Consider the following 16,910-nt stretch of genomic DNA (forward strand, 5'->3'; position numbering starts at 1 on the left):
GTGGTAAACATAATGAAATCTTATAACAACTACCCTTCTGAAAGGCGAACACTTGCAAGATAATATAACAGTCTGCGCAAATAAAAGACCGTTCTCTCCTGCCTCGGTTTGAGAGGAAATCTATAATATCTCGAGCGTCGAGCGTTCAAATAGAACTAACAGCTTTAAGTAATAAATGCAAGGATACGACAGTTTGATGACACAAATAAAACACTACTCGCGTGGCGTTCGAGGTACAATAATTATTATAAAATTAGAACTAACAGTAGGTACGATGAAAGTTATAAATGTAACAGCTATATCAGCTACCCAATGGAGAATTGTCACCTCTAATTGCGATGTTAATTATAATACGAAATATTTAATTACTTACCTTGTATCGGTGATATAAATATGCTTTATCATATGATATTTTTTAAATATTGAATTAGATAGGTACCGTATGCAGAAATTATTGAAATAATAAATTTCTTGAACCCAACAATTTAAAACTTTTAATGAATCAATTTTAGTCCCTTCAATTTGATTTAAATCAGTTTTGATGGTTAAAATCGCTTTCGATTTTCAAGTTTGTTCAGTACAAAGGTGTGAACATGGCTTTAGATTAAAGTGCAAACAAAAAAAACGCGTATTTGAATAAACAAATTAAAAAAAAGAATTATGTCCAAGCTTAATACATTTTTGAAACAAAATATATTATTAATATATGTAATAAATTTCTATACAGTACATTTTTAAGCATAGAACCAGTGTGTTTCTTTAAGAAGAGGTGAGAAAATAAAAACACATATTATAATTTAATTTTTTTAATAAAAATTTTATACAAAACGTAATATTACCGCGCAGTATACGTATATAAAAGCTTACGTTTGGTACAGCAGGTTCATAATACTATTCAAGTTGATTCATACATTTAAAACCCTGTCGCTATAATTATATAGTGTATACAAAACTTAATTTAATTTTCATATAAATGTATTAAAATAAGCATTTCACTTCTTGTTTGAGCATATCTCTGGCGAATTCCTTCCAAATGTTGAAGATTCATTCTTTTTTAATCATTATTAAAATTACTAAATGTTTCGATGTTCAAAAAATTTATGAACAAAAGTGAATTTTCAGCGTAACTTAGCCCACAGTAGATCATTACATAGTATAAAACAAAGTAATTTACCGCTATCTGTCACTATGTATGCTCAGATCTTTAAAATAACGCAACAGATTTTGATGTTGTTTTATTCAATAGATAGAGTGATTTTCAAGAGGAAGGCTTCTGTATAGGAAAGATACAATGATAATTTTATAAGTTTCTACTGTGATGTCGTAAAAAAACATATTCTGTAGTATATTAAGTATCAGTATCGCACTCGAGCAAAACCGGGGCGGGACGCTAGTTATTAATAAAACACGATTGTACACTCATATGTTTGTGCGGTTTTTTTAACACAGCCAGAACCTTGTTACATATCAAGATATATCCATAAATACAGATAAACAATTATGCTCTAGTCGATAGCCAGCGTTCGGAATGATCCAGAATCTATGGATGATTCAGCCTTCTTCTTATCGACGATTCTCCATAAAGTTTCATCTAACAACGCATCTCTGAAAAAAATCTACGTTACATGTTTGATACAGGATTAGACGATGACGCGAAAATGGCAACTTTGCCCGGAAACCGATGTATTATAGAATGGTCTTTATAATATTTTAAATGATTCTAAATACGAGCCCATCTGGGCACATTCATCACTAGTTCATCACATCACATAGTATTGTTGTATTCCGGTTTGAAGAATGATGGAATCAGGGTTATTAGTTCTTGGGGGAAAGTATCCGTATTTATACTGAAACTTCACAGACGTTTATAACTTTGCCGTTTCATAAATACAAGTCAACAACAGCCTGTAAATTCCCACTGCTGGGCTAAAGGCCTCCTCTCCCTTTGAGGAGAAGGTTTTGGAACATATTCCACCACGCTGTTCCAATGCGGGTTGGTGGAATACACATGTGGCAGAATTTCTATGAAATTTGTCACATGCAGGTTTCCTCACGATGTTTTCCTTCACCGCTGAGCACGAGATGAATTATAAAGACAAATTCGACGACCTCCGTGGTCGAGTGGTGTGTACACCGGTTTTCATGGGTACGCCACTCTGAGGTCCCGGGTTCGTTTCCCGGCCGAGTCGATGTAGATTACCATTAGTTTTCTATGTTGTCTTGGGTCTGGGTGTTTGTGGTACCGTCGTTACTTCTGATTATCCATAACACAAGTGCTTTAGCTACTTACATTGGGATCAGAGTAATGTATGTGATGTTGTCTCATATTTATTTATTTATTTATTATTATTTAAATTAAGCACATGAATCAGCGGTGCCTGCCTGGGTTTGAACCCGCAATCATCGGCTAAGATGCGCGCGTTCTAACCACTGGGCCATCTCGACTCTTTTACAAATCAATTTACACTTAATAAAATAATAAATACTATAGTCATTACCGATTCCTTGCGATATTTTCCATGACTTCTTCCTTAAGTTCGACCATAGCAGGCCGAGTGCCGCCGTAGTTGGATGGCAGGTCATCTTTGCTCAAATACTTATATAACGTGTCCGACTTTGGCGGATGGAAATGTATCTGTAAGGAAAATTCATTGATAACTATATTAAAAATAAATTTAAATAATTTCCATGTATACTCTATATAATTTGTAGTGCGCAAATTATCAGCTCGATAGTAAATGTTATACATACTTGAACACACATATTACAAATAGGAAATTCCAAAAAATCGCAGTAAGGTCAGGCACTGGAATGGCCGGACTTTACGTAACTTACAAAAATTCTAGAGTTGACCTCGGAATGGAACCTAGCCTTCACAACTCATTTAGTCCTAGACTACGAGAACTAACTAGACCAATGCGATAATGGATGTAAAAAAATAATAACTATTTTCTCTACAACTCCAATCTACGTTATGTCACTTCAGAATAACCTTTCGAGTAAAATATATGATTTGAAATCTAAAGCAAAACAGCAAAATATAATAATTATATACGAACCATTTCCGTGATCTCTTTCTTCATGAAAGGCTTTAAAGCTCCGTATATTTTGTCTATGAACGGTGGGGCGTTCACTACGTGAATCTGTTTCAGTCTGATGGGCATTGCTTCCTGTGTTTATCATAAAAAATACATTATATATTTAAAAGTAATACGTTTTTATTAATATATGTATAATGATTTTTTTTTTAATTTAATAAGATTTGCGGGAAACAAATCATAAGAACGTTAATATATTTATAGAATTAAAAACACTATAATAGACGTAGCGAAATGCAAAACTTGAGACTTGAAGGTATGCTTACTTTATGTGTGTACTTTATGTTTAACTAATCGAACCTGTGGCTTTGCCCTTATGAAATTTATACTCAAAACCTATTCCCCCAATTTTACCCCCTCGAGGGGTGAATTAAAAAGTTGCCCCCAGAACTAATACCAAAAATTTCACCTAAATCAGTTCAGTTCATTCCGAATTTATAATATTAGTATAGATTTAATTATTTCCTTTATATACAACGTCTTGTCATTATTTCTATTAAGACCATATTATTGCTGTGGATAGACTTAATAATAATAAACAGATGTTTGTTTTATAGTTAGGCAGACTAGCAAATGGATCTGATCTGATGTTAAGTATGCCCATTACTCTGTAAGTGTGTTCCTTTATTTAAACTTAATATCTAAGAAGTGCCTGTGCCTGGGCATTTTTACACACTTCGTGTATCGGAACATAAAAATATTAAGAATCGCTATCTAATTATAGAATATAAAACCATTGCATGGTACCTAATCAAAATAGCTCGCAAAAACCCCTACCACCAAGCTTTTTGAATAATTCATACACACCTCCTGATATTTAGCCAGTCTTCTCGCTACTGAGAGATTAATCTTCGTCAGAAATCTCAGTGTTATATCCTTGACGTCCATCATGACTATATCTTCTTCGGGTAAATTGTTACTCACGAGGAAATTTGAGTCGGTACTCAAGAAGAAAAATTTGACATCCGATATGTAATCGTAATTCTCTAGGCCCGGATCGTTTAGCTGCCAGATCCAAAGCCATCTGTTACCGGATATGCCGTATTGACTGAGGTTTCTGGAATAGCGAAATTAATTTTAACCTTATAGCTGACTTTCCTGCACAAGACTTGCGATATTTCCTCAAAGATTTGACATTGTAAGAAGCATTTATTCTGATCCATTTATTTATTACTTCTTCATGTAATAACACCGTAAGCATAGTACTGACAAAGTTATCACAAGATGAGAAAAAAAATGTGAGTATTCATATACTTGCGTTTAACACTTTAAATGTAAAAGACATTATCAAAGCAATTCTAAACACAAGATCTTTGTTTATAAAATTTTCACACTGATATCATATAACATATGATATCAGTGTGAAAATACATATACATATATGTATATACAAAGTCATTACTCATAAAATATTATTTACTTTATCGAATTAAATTTAATTATATACAAACTCACGACGTGTACTCCTAAAATATAATCCAAAAATGAAGTCACTAGCTAATATCGATTAACTTACATAATTTTAATAATTTTCTGCATTTGAGCCGACTGGGGATCTCTGTTTGTGACGAGATCGGAACACGCTCCTCTCACAGTGAAAAACGTGTCCACTGTTTTCTTTGTCTTTTCCAAGTCATAATAACAGCTGTGCGCGAACCGAAGCAGGAGATTATTACCTGAAACATTTGAATATAAAATTTGAAACTAATTCCTACTTCTTACTTTCAATAGTCGCTTTAGATAAAAATAATTTATGGATGGTAAATGTGCGAAACAGTTTATAAAATTGGTGGAAATCGATTTGAAATCACCATTGTTTTTAAATTTACGTTATTTTGTCAACATTCCACAAGAAAAGTAATTTTCTCTACAAATTTACATAGTAATATTTATTTTGCATGAAAAATAACAAATGGTAACTCCACGCTTTTTATCATCGACATAATCTTTTATCGAGTAATAAGCTTTATTGATTAATATTTTGTGTAGCAAACAATATACATATATATTTTTGTATACCACCATATCTAAGTATTCTCTGTTTTGCAGTGATCGATATAAAGTTAAGTAAAGATTACATAACGTCTTTAACCTTATAATTTGCAACGCATTATTATCTTACAGTAACTTTATAACAGCAAATTAACCATTCAGTGTCATATTACACAGTTATTACAAGTCTAAGAGTTGGATGGAAGGAATAAATAAAAAAGATAAAGATATTCTATATCGACGAAGGTAAGCAAACGTACGTGCATTTTGGTGCACGGAACATCAACAACAAACAAAAACAACAACAACAACAGCCTATAAATTCCCACTGCTGAGCTAAAGGCCTCCTCTCCCTTTAAGGAAAAGGTTTGAAACATATTCCACCACGCTGTTCCAATGCGGGTTAGTGGAATACACATGTGGTAGAATTTCTATGAAATTTGTCACATGCAGGTTTCCTCACGATGTTTTCCTTCACCGCTGAGCACGAGATGAATTATAAAGACAAATTAAGCACATGAATTAGCGGTGCTTGCCTGGGTTTGAACCCGTAATTATCGGTTAAGATGCACGCGTTCTAACCACTGGGCCATCTCTGCTCATGGGTGTCCAGCTCTCCTCGGTAAGACGTAAATGCGTCTTGAGATGAAATTGTTAATGACTTTAGACCAAAACCACGGAACATCAAATGGTACATTATACAGATGGATTAACTTTTCATGGAAATATTTCCAGTGTAGACATATTTTACGTACATTTTTTAGTAAATTCTTGTTATTGTGTTTATGTCAATATCAAGATCTACTTTATTCAAGTAGGTGCTTACAAGCACTTTACAAACGTCATTTACAAGGTTAGTTGTAACAATAACGTTTCGGCACGTAATTTCTACCGAAAAGAACCGCCCAGGAACTCAGTTGTTACGTTTTTTTTCCAAATTTTAGGTACGTTAATTAAATGTTTACATGAAAATTATCAGAAATTTACTTGATGCTTTTAATGTATCATTACATATATTATTTTTTTATTATATTAATATATATTTTTTAAAAATATTTTACCTTACATATCTAATAATATTTGAAACTTCATAAAAGTTACTGTTCACAAACTCTCTGACTTAATGATGAAATACACGTAACTATAGGTATCATTATATTCTATGGCTATACATAAAATATATATACAGTAGGTTGTACTTTAGCCATAGAAGTATGATCGATGATGCAAAAATAATGATATATTTGACTAGTCGCTATTACTGGAACTTAACGACACGAAAATGACGATCGGTCCATACCAGTGAATAAAAGTTTTGTCAGTCATGTCTGTTAAAATCCAAAAATATAGATAATATTTTTTTATTGATATGTAAGTATTTATTGTGTCTGTGTGTCAAAGATATGTAAAATACCATATACAATTTGAATGAGACAACATCACATAGGTACATTACTCTGATCCCAATGTTAGTAGCTGAAGCACTAGTGTTATGAAAATCAGAAGTAACGTCGGTACCACAAACACTCTGGGTGTTTGTGGTACCGTCGTACCCAAGACAACGTAGAAAACTAATGGTAATCTACATCGACTCGGCCGGGAATCGAACCCGGGACCTCAGAGTGGCGTACCCATGAAAACCGGTGCTCACACCACTCGAACATGGAGGTCGTCAAATGATGACTCGATTGGATGAATTTGGAAGTCACAGATGTGCAATGCTCGCTTAAAAATAAAACTTCCACAAAAACCGTTCTGAGTTGCCTCTAAGTACATTTATTATCAAGATCTGTCCACTTAAAACGTCGCGTCTCAACGCGCTGGTAAATTTTGAATTAAGAAATATAATCTAATTATTTTTTTTTGATGTCTCTATTCATATATTAGTCACCTCACGCACACTAAGCTATCTTGTAAGTACGAGCGCCATACTAATGCACAATATAACAACACAGCGTAGTGCACTTTCATTAGTAAATAGATCTTGTGTTTTAAAAGGCATTATCATATTATGGAATGACAAAAACTGCGTCCAGAATTACATTTTTCTTGTCAAAACTGGCTATATATAACAAAGAAATGGTTTATAAAACAAGACTTCCAATATTCATGTAAAGAATACCGTACGTGACGATCGTAGAATTTTTAAATCAACCGATGCATTTGTACGTCATAATGATTATATAATCTGTGATGACATTATCGATATTTTATGATAAGCTTGTTCGTGAACAGCAATCACGGAAAATTAATTCTATTAATTTCTTGCATTTTGGATAAAACGAGTTTTATTGTAATAAATTATACTTTACAAATAATCATCTAATGATTATATTTATTTATTTTTATCTACCAATTATTGGTATTTATTATAGAGTTATTTGAAAATATAAATAATAACACAAATTTCTAGCTAATATTTAATGGAAAAGTTTAGATAGATCAACTTGTGTCATAAAGATACGTATATACGTATAATTAAACATGTTGTGAAATTTATTTACAAACAGTTTAAAATTTACGACCTACAAAACAATAATCGCGATAACAACGCCTAAAACAATTTCATTATCTTCATTATTTTCGACGACTCTATGACATATGACCGAGTTTGTCTAAAGCATTTTTGGGACATTTATTCTCAAGTGGCATTCAACGAATATCTAGCGTGACGGTCATGCTTGAACCACCTGGTTTATAACCTCAGAATGCAATGGTCATTTAATTTTTTTAATTACTTCAATCTACGGTTTTTGTATTTTCCTGTCGACGTTTATTATGTCTCATTCAAACCTACGTATTGTTTCATTCACACGAAATAGGTATACCAGGAATTATCAGTAGTTTTTTTTGTAACAAAAACAATTACTAATTTATTTTAAAGATTTTTTTCTCACAGATACAATAAAGTTGTTATACCTATATTTTAAATAATATAAATATAGAGGTGATATAAACAAATATTAAAATACAAGTAAAATCTTTGGCAGTACGTAGTACATATATACTAGAACGTCACATTTAAAGTGAGATTAAAAAAATGCCGAACAACTTTTTAACGTGATATATTTTATAACTGTCATAAGTTTTTAATCATAATGTTTGTATAATCACACCTGGTAAGCGTTTTCTACTCCTAACAACAAATAATATAGATTTAGATGAACACAAAAAATACAACATTGAAACGAGGCCTAATTATGTAGTTAGAAGAGAAAACTTTTATCACAATTTCGTTAAATTTACTTTTAACTGCCACATTATTAAATATGCTTTGTGAATATTTTATATTCGTATTATTATATAATATTGCCTGTTCGGAAGGCGTACAAAGCTGTGAACCAAAATATTGCATATTAAAAACTCTTTTCTTTCTCTGAATGTGTAAGTACTAAAAATATCGTGAGGTAATGACAAAAGAATACATTTATCAAAATGCTGAATTTAAACCTTATCTCTTTACAGTAAGGTAGGTTTCTCTACAATATATCACATCAATCGGGTAGGTAAGTCTTTATGATCTAAACAACTCATTGTCATTCACAATAGCTATCAAGTGATAATATCAGAGTCCAAATCAGAACTGCATTCGAGCTCTTTATTAGCCTTATAAGTATTCAAATAAAAAGAATACGTTCGTGTTTTGTTCTCTTATATAAAGACTTTGGGAATAACAATAAAATTATTAATATTTTATATGTATTGTCATAAAAAGAAATCGAAAGCTATAAGAATACACGAGTCTTTAAAAGGCCAGATACCACACGGTTAAACACGATAGTTATAGTTCTGGTTTTTAGTCAGTGGCTAATTTGCCAATTTATATTAGTGTAGGTGGTCGTATTTTTTTGTCATAGGGCGAATGAGAAAATGTGGCACTTGATGTTAAGTGGTCACAATGCACATAGATATTGGCGCTGTTAGAAATATGAACCATCCCATACTCGCCAATGCCCCACCAACCTTGAGAACTAAGATGTTATGTTTCTTATGCCTGTAGTTACACTGACTTATTCACCCTTCCAACCGGAACACAATAATACCAAGTATTGCTGCATGGCGGCAGAATATCTGATGAGCGTGTTGTTCCTCTGGGTAGGAACAACGAGTTTAGCCCTACTACCAACTCATGAGTAATATTCTGTTTTTTGATGCTTTAAATTAATAAGACCAACTTCCAAGCTTAGGGATACAACAGCAGAATTCATACAAACAAATGTATGTATTTGTTTGTAATGTATGTTAACTAATACTACTTAAGGTATGAGTCATTACAAGTACAAGGAATGTACCTACTACAAGATCATGGTTGACAGTTTATTGTCACATGAACTTCGTTCTTTATGTTATGTGATAGGTAGGTGGCAAACGAGCTAGAGGTAGAGCACCTAATGGAAAGTAACTAAAACCGCTTATGGACATCTGCAACACCAGGGCACTTGCAGGTGCTTTGCCGGCCTTTAAGGAAGGAGACGCTCTTTTCTTGAGGGTTCCCAAGACGTATCGATTCGGAAACACCGCCGGCGAAAGCGACAGATAAAGCGATCATAACAATATTTAATCAAATCTTAAATGACGTTATGTAATATTTAATAAAATTTTATATTCAAAGTTGTAATTGTCTAATCCAAGGTTATTGTAAATTACTCAGTTTCACAAATAATCTTATGAATTATTTAGTATTACTTCAAATGCTTCAGATCGCTTGAAGGCCTTGAAATAGTACAATAGTAGTAGTAGAAATACTACAATATAATAGTCGTGCTAGATTTTTTTAGACTTATTCAAAAAACATTCGTATTTGGCTAGAATACATTTTGGTAGGTGGTGCCGAATAAATACACAAACAACATGCCGCACATGTTACAATAATCTTATCGAATTATCTTTCAATACTATGGAAAATAAGTCTAATACGGCACATGGTAAAAAAATCTTTAGTGAATCAAAACACCATTTATAATTTTATTACTAAAAATTTAGATTAAACTCTAAATTGTATCAGATACTGATGTAAATTAAAAAAAATGTAGTAGGTATAGACTCTGTCAAAATAAAAAAAAAACATTTTTGATAATTTGGCAAAAAAGTGTGAAAGTCTTGTTTTGAGATTATCTCCATCTGGTTACGATTTATTTTATTTGAAATAGATAATGTGCCACTATATAAAATTTTATTTACATTAACACTAAATTTCCCACTACTGGGTTAAGGCCTCCTCTCCCTTTGAGGAGAAGGTTTTTGGAGCATATATTCATATATATATAAAGCATATACCACAAAAAATTAGGTATCAATCGCCAAAATAAAATGTTTGTAACGCAAAAGAAGTGCATACAACAGGTATATACAATTCTATCCATTACTTTGATTTTGGCCTGCATATATCTGCACTGAAAGATTTGGCATACTAAACAGCCGATTTTAGGTAAATTTCGTTACCAAACATATGCGTTTTACGTAAAACATAATATTTATATTAAAAAAGTTGTGAAAGGCTTAAGCATACATTTTAGCCATTTGCCATTTTTCATTATGTTCCAGCTTAACTATCATTATTTGATTATGTGATTTTCATATAATATTAATCAATTAATATATATTAAGCACACAAAATAAAGGTATGTTTTATGCTCTATTATAATTTATAAAAATACAGATACATAGTGACACTTGTTATATGAATAACATTGTAATTAAGAGCCGTATGTGGCCTTGGTTGAAAACAGACTATAGGTAACTATATATCAAATACGTCTTGTGGTGCATTCTTTATTTACTCTAAAATATTATTATTGAAGATGTACTAAATTAATGAAACAGCGTGTGAATACTGCTTTTGCATTCTGAATTTTTTAAATTTTTTTCTTTGATAGATTTTATATTGTATTATTTAGGTCTTAGTGTAAAATCTTGCTTTGAAAGTGCGGTAACACATAAAATACTTGTGAAAACAACCGAATGGCTTTAACAACTGTTGAATTAACCTTAATAAGTGTTGTCTTTATTATGTCATTGGACCTACGACTAATGATTCTGAAGTTAATTGTATTGACCGCAGCACCTTTAAGTAGTTAATCATAAACGTAATCTACTGTCAATAAAACATTATGCAAGTTGTAATGGTTTATTACAAAGCAGTCGATCCCCGGGTTATAGGCTTAAATTCGGGGTCTGACTCAGTGAACCTATGGCAATGGCGGTCATGACCCTTGATGGCAGGACGTTCATAGCCGGTTCTCACTGGAAAATCCGTTAATCCATTACCCGTACAAATAGCGCGGGTCTATGAGGGAGTACTGACTGCTAAGAATTAGCAAACTACCCTTTCCGTCATTGTAAGACGTCGCGTTAGGATTGCGTCTACTACTACTGTGTCGCACCGATGCGATGGTTAGCCTGTTATTGCATGCCTCGTCTATCTCGAGGTATCACTAACGTGACCAGACGTCCCTTTTTGAACGGGACAGTCCCTTTTTAAGATTACGAGTTCCGGTGTTCATGAGATGAACTTTGGGACACGAAATTGTCAGCAGCTCAGTCGAATGAGAGCGGCGGCGAGTGTGGTATACCGTATACCTCTAAAAATTTGTAACTTTTGACCTTACTGATATATTCTTAATTAATGACTTTAAAAAAAGGATTTTTTTTTCTTGGCTACCTTTAAATTGACTGAAATAAATCAGTGTCCCGTTTTGAGTCAAAAAATAATTGGTCACGTATAATAGGTATCATAGACCTTAAGTCTGGGCAAAGCGTATTATAAAACCTTCATTATGCTCTATAGTATTTCATCACCGAATCAAAGCGTGTAGCGTCTAGTGCTAGGCCACCATAGCGGATATTTGAAAAGGAGGATTTGATATTATAATATTATATTAAAAACTATAGAGTTTGAGAATATGCCAGAGTAGGGTTTATGTCGGATTACATAAACTAAAACATATGTACAGTTTACGAGACATAAGAAAATTAGACGTATTGTGATAATAATACATTATTAAACAAACATTATTTTATTTACCGAGGACATGATATGTAACAATTAAACTACGTACGTTTTACGTCTTTCTGTCCAGAACTTGTTATTAAAAATACCTTGACAATTAAGGCATTAGCGTAATACGTACAAAATCATAAAGATAATAAATGTAGAAGGTGGAATTAGTATACGTAGATTTTCTTGCATGTAATAGATGACGAGGCTCAGTAGAAAACTTACATCTAAACCTAAGATTCGTTTAAGGCGGTAGACTTTCAGTGATTATTACTAATGAGCTTTCATATTGCTTATTTCTTGTTTATACTTCATCTTATTTTCAACTTAAAACTAAAATATCATAAGAAAACACATGCGTTTCTCTGTTCTCTAGTGTAATTCTGCCAATATGTAACTATACAAAAACATTTGATTCGCATGTTGTAAGTAATTAGCTTTAAAACGTCTTTATCGAAGGTACATATATAATTTATTTAGGTTTTAGTGTAAATAAGTTGAAATAGAACGACAATTATTAAACATGTCGGAAAAAATGTAAATAAAAGATAAAAAAAAATTATGACCACTCGTGCGAAGCCGGGACGGGCCACTAGTAAATAATAAATTTATAAAAAGTACAAAGTCATTCAAATAATAGTGAGAATACAGTTTGTACACTAGACAATGACTAGACGCTATAGTTTACTGCTTTTACTGTCCTAGAAAGTGTGAAATATCTACGTGATAGCTGTGTGTTTGTGCGTTTTATAAAAAAAATCATGAAAATACCTAAATTTTTTGGTAGATGAGGTTGTCGGTTGATCCATTCTTTCAATTCTTCTACACATTTCGTAGAGTCTTCTGGTTTCGTTGTCATGTTTATAAAATTCGTTTGTCTCTGTAAAATAAATAAGTGTATGATATTATAAAATATATACATTACGAATGAATGATTTGTATCATTAATTAAACTGTTCAACTTCCATTTTCTCAAGAAACTTTTTATCACTTACATTATGTTGTTTACGCTTAAATTCAACGGAAAATAATCACAATAAATGTATCTAATTGTTATATACCCATTTACGTTATATTGTACGGTTATACATCATTTCACTTTTAATAGTGAAAAATTGAGATTAGTTTTAGTATCGTTTTATAAAGGAAGTTTTATAAATATAATATAATATATTTATAAAACTTCCATAAAAACTTTGATGAATAAATTTTTTATTTCGTAGAATTGAGACAAAGATCAATCCTTGGAATTATATTAAGTTTATTCCATTATCAATTAATTCACTATAACGAGGTCGTTTTTCTCCCTTTTCCTACTTACGTTGTAATTAATATAATAAAAATTAATAGATATTTTCTTTTATATTTTATTGAATTTCTTTAACAAAATCTAACATCGACAAAATCTTTATGTTTGACATAATGTCCTGACCCTCGAGTTTTGTACTAGACCTTCGGAAGATTGCGAACAAGAATATAAGGTCACGACCTCCGTTTATGATCACGACGACGACAGAAAGACATATTTTCTAACTTTTATTACACCTACATGCATGACATAACTTTAACACATTGAATTAAAAAAAGCGTTCCTAAATTATTTTTTTTGACTAGAATAGAATCGGGTGACGTATACTTAATAAGAATAAATATTGTTTTTTTCTAAGAACAAGGTTAGACACGGATGTTATAATTCACGTTCATATTTTACTTTTTAAAACTAAACATGATCTCAATTTACGATTCAAGAACACGTTAGTTTTTATTTAAATAATAAAAATATTATATTTTTATAAAAATAATATTTTACCGTTGATATAAATCAGGTATGTAGTAAAAAAAACGGCTTAAGTCAAATTCTAGACCAGACAGTTTAGTGCATTATATAAGTGTTCATATCAGATAAGGCAATTACAACGAAATCTTAGAAAACTGGTGCTTATGACTACAGATATGAAACATGGAATATTTTTTTTATTTACACGCTTTAAAGTGACGTCATGCTTTTCAAAATTATTTGATAATAAATCGTTATCTAAAGAAATCGCATACGATAAAATTAATTCGAACTTGATACATTTAAATTATACAGGAGGCGTCACTGATCGATGATGCTGATATGACGTCTGTGCACTGAGCTATGGACGTTCTCTCGTTTTGATAGTCTCAAGTTTCGTACAATGTATATTCGTATGTTTTGCTTTGTAAACATTCAATACACCATTTTTTATTGGAAGTATTTTGTAAAATATCGTTTTTTAGCAGCAAGTTATCACTACATAGTATAAAACAAGGTCGCGTCTGCCTGTCTGTATGTTCGCGATAAAATTCAAAACTACGGAACCGATTTTCATGCGGTTTTCATTAATAGACAGAAGGATTCGTAACTTAACCTAACCTAAACCTTAGGTAAATAATTTATTAAGGTTTTTTGTGTAAATAAATTGAAATAGAACGACATTTGTTAAACACGTCGAAAAAGGAACATAAAAATATAAAAAAAAACTTATAGTATACATACTCAAAGATAAGTTAACTTAGTCCCGTACGTTATTTCACCACACAACTCTAGTAGACACTTGTATTAAATAAAATACAAAAGCGTTCAATTTATATTAAAATAAAATCTAGATATTAAGAAAAGGTAAGCTTTTCTTTGACTAAAATATTTTAATAAAAGTTGTATATTAAATCCTTATTGCTAGTCGTACATATTTTTAATAAAGAATAGGTAAGTAGTGTTACTGCACTCAGAATTGGAAAAATAAAAACGTTCATTAAAAATTAAACCTATATTATCTACTCTATAAAAGTCAATTTCGTCTAATTAACGTGGGTTAATATCCAGTTTTGACAAAACCGGTTTCATGATCTTCCGGGACAATCTTAAATCAAATAGATATTCAAATACGTGAGTCCAAAATATTTACGTTTATGCTCGTCTACATACAGATAATAAAAATTGTTAAAAATATATTTACTGTCAGAATACAATAGTGGCTTTCATTTTTCTAATTTAATGACTAACATACAACATCATAAGCCATAAATATGATTCTTCTTATATGAAATACAATTATTTTCACGTTTTTACATTGCTACAGAGCAGCAACTTTAGTCTTGTCATAACTCATAAAACTGTCATTGCTGTTAAGTATACATTATTGTAAACATTGAAGAAATAAATAAAATAAACTTACTGAGTATTACGCATTTATGAACCAATAAAATAACTGACAACGCGTCTGTTTTGCGGCGCGTCTCTACGGTTACTGAGTGACTGTCTGCGAACAGTTGAGTACCGCTACCAAATGAAGTAATGAAGTATAAACGATATACCAATGTTAACGTAGATACGTCGCAAGAGTCGAGTATTGTATGCCTATCTATTGACTACAGAATCACCGTCACACGACACACATGCGAAGTTCGACTAAGATTAGCGAATTCGCATGTGTTCTTCACGATTTGTATAATATACGGTACGTAATGTATGTCAATCGAAAAAAAAAATATAAGTATATAGTGACCGTTTAGTCAAAGTAAAATGAAATTATTTATTGTTTTGAATTAATGTGTTTTGAATTTGGAAACGACAATTAAGTAGTACTGTATCCAGGTTTTAAATAAGATAGTATTAGACCTATGACACCTCGAGAACTCTCTTTTTTGTATATAAGTATTAAAAAAATATCAAATAAATGGGATAAGCAGCACTGTTGCTTTTATTAAAATAAGTTTTAATTTGAAAACCCTACCTGAAAAAACATTATCTCTTTCCCATATTATCGAACATATGATCTCTATGTGTACCTATCATTGAAGTTAGACTTAAAATGTATACAGTGTGACAACAAACCTATTCGTGTTACCAAATAATAAGTATGTGAGAATCGTAATATAAAAATATAGAATTAAATGTAGAGCCATAGATAATACACTTGTAGAGCTTCAACTAAATAGAAATATAGATTGTATTAAGAAGAACAAAAAAAACTCTGTTATGTACTTTTTTCACCAATCAAATAATATCATCATAGTACTTTATTAATTTAGTACTTAATATGATTCATTAAATGTTAAATTTATTTGTAGATTTTTTTTATTTCCTTATACTTGTATTGTAGTAACTATTGTGTTTTAAGACTATACTTAAATAACTCAAAAAGAAGAAGGGAACTGAGTAATGAATTGCGAAATATGAGGCTCGGTAATAGTAGAGGTATCAGAATCTAAAATACTATTGATAAATAGTATTTTTGATACTTTTTTATGTAGATTACATTTTTATTGGATACTTTTTAAGATTGTCACTATTAGGTAGGTATAAATAATATTTGCCCTGCCAATTATTTCTAATTAAATAACAAGATTAATTGCATCACATGGATTAACCTATTAATATAAAAACTCCAAAAGCCTACTCAGCTTTGCCATAAATTTCTCTTTGCCATAATTAAAAACAATTTTAATATATGTAGTGTAACCCAATACTGATATAACTTAAGAACTCTTATAACTAAGTTGTCCTGACCTAATACCGGTCACCGTGACCAATCTGACTTCAGGAGAGATTATCCTAAGCAAAAACCCCCGTATGTGCGAATATAATATACAATACAAGTTTATTCCCTCCCTTTCCGCTTCGATCGTTGATCGAAGCTTTTCTGATATCCTCACAGTGCGACAAAATGGTTTTTATCAATATTAAAGCGAAAATATCTTAATTGAGCAATATCACTGTTAATCTTCTTCGGTTTGTAGCGATAATTCGACTGAAATATATCAATAACTAAAAAATATTCACTAATTCAAGATTACTT

The 16,910-nt window shown here is 31.4% G+C and overlaps 1 protein-coding gene across 1 annotated transcript; it reads right to left on the bottom strand.

Annotated features, from left to right (window-relative positions):
• Positions 1 to 1,310: 1,310 nt before the first annotated feature.
• On the bottom strand, positions 1,311 to 15,540 carry LOC124534768 (alpha-tocopherol transfer protein-like). The gene is made up of 7 exons (XM_047110779.1): positions 15,288 to 15,540; positions 12,859 to 12,967; positions 4,615 to 4,774; positions 3,906 to 4,155; positions 3,060 to 3,170; positions 2,499 to 2,635; positions 1,311 to 1,605 (listed from the first exon to the last, which is right to left on the bottom strand). The coding sequence occupies exons 2-7, from the start codon at positions 12,944 to 12,946 to the stop codon at positions 1,506 to 1,508; spliced, it is 846 nt and encodes a 281-aa protein (XP_046966735.1). The 5' UTR covers positions 12,947 to 12,967; positions 15,288 to 15,540; the 3' UTR covers positions 1,311 to 1,505.
• Between the last annotated feature and the right edge of the window lie 1,370 nt (positions 15,541 to 16,910).

This window comes from Vanessa cardui, chromosome 13 (assembly GCF_905220365.1).
Source record: "Vanessa cardui chromosome 13, ilVanCard2.1, whole genome shotgun sequence".
Taxonomy (NCBI): domain Eukaryota; kingdom Metazoa; phylum Arthropoda; class Insecta; order Lepidoptera; family Nymphalidae; genus Vanessa; species Vanessa cardui.

Bases quoted from the DNA above. Each gene is read 5' to 3' on its own strand.
- LOC124534768 (XM_047110779.1), bottom strand. From the start codon at position 12,946: ATGACAACGAAACCAGAAGACTCTACGAAATGTGTAGAAGAATTGAAA. The intron at 4,156-4,614 runs GTAAGTTAATCG...TCGCTATTCCAG, and splicing joins CAGAAAATTATTAAAATTAT to AAACCTCAGTCAATACGGCA. The intron at 2,636-3,059 runs GTTCGTATATAA...TTTTCCTTACAG, and splicing joins AGAAAGAGATCACGGAAATG to ATACATTTCCATCCGCCAAA.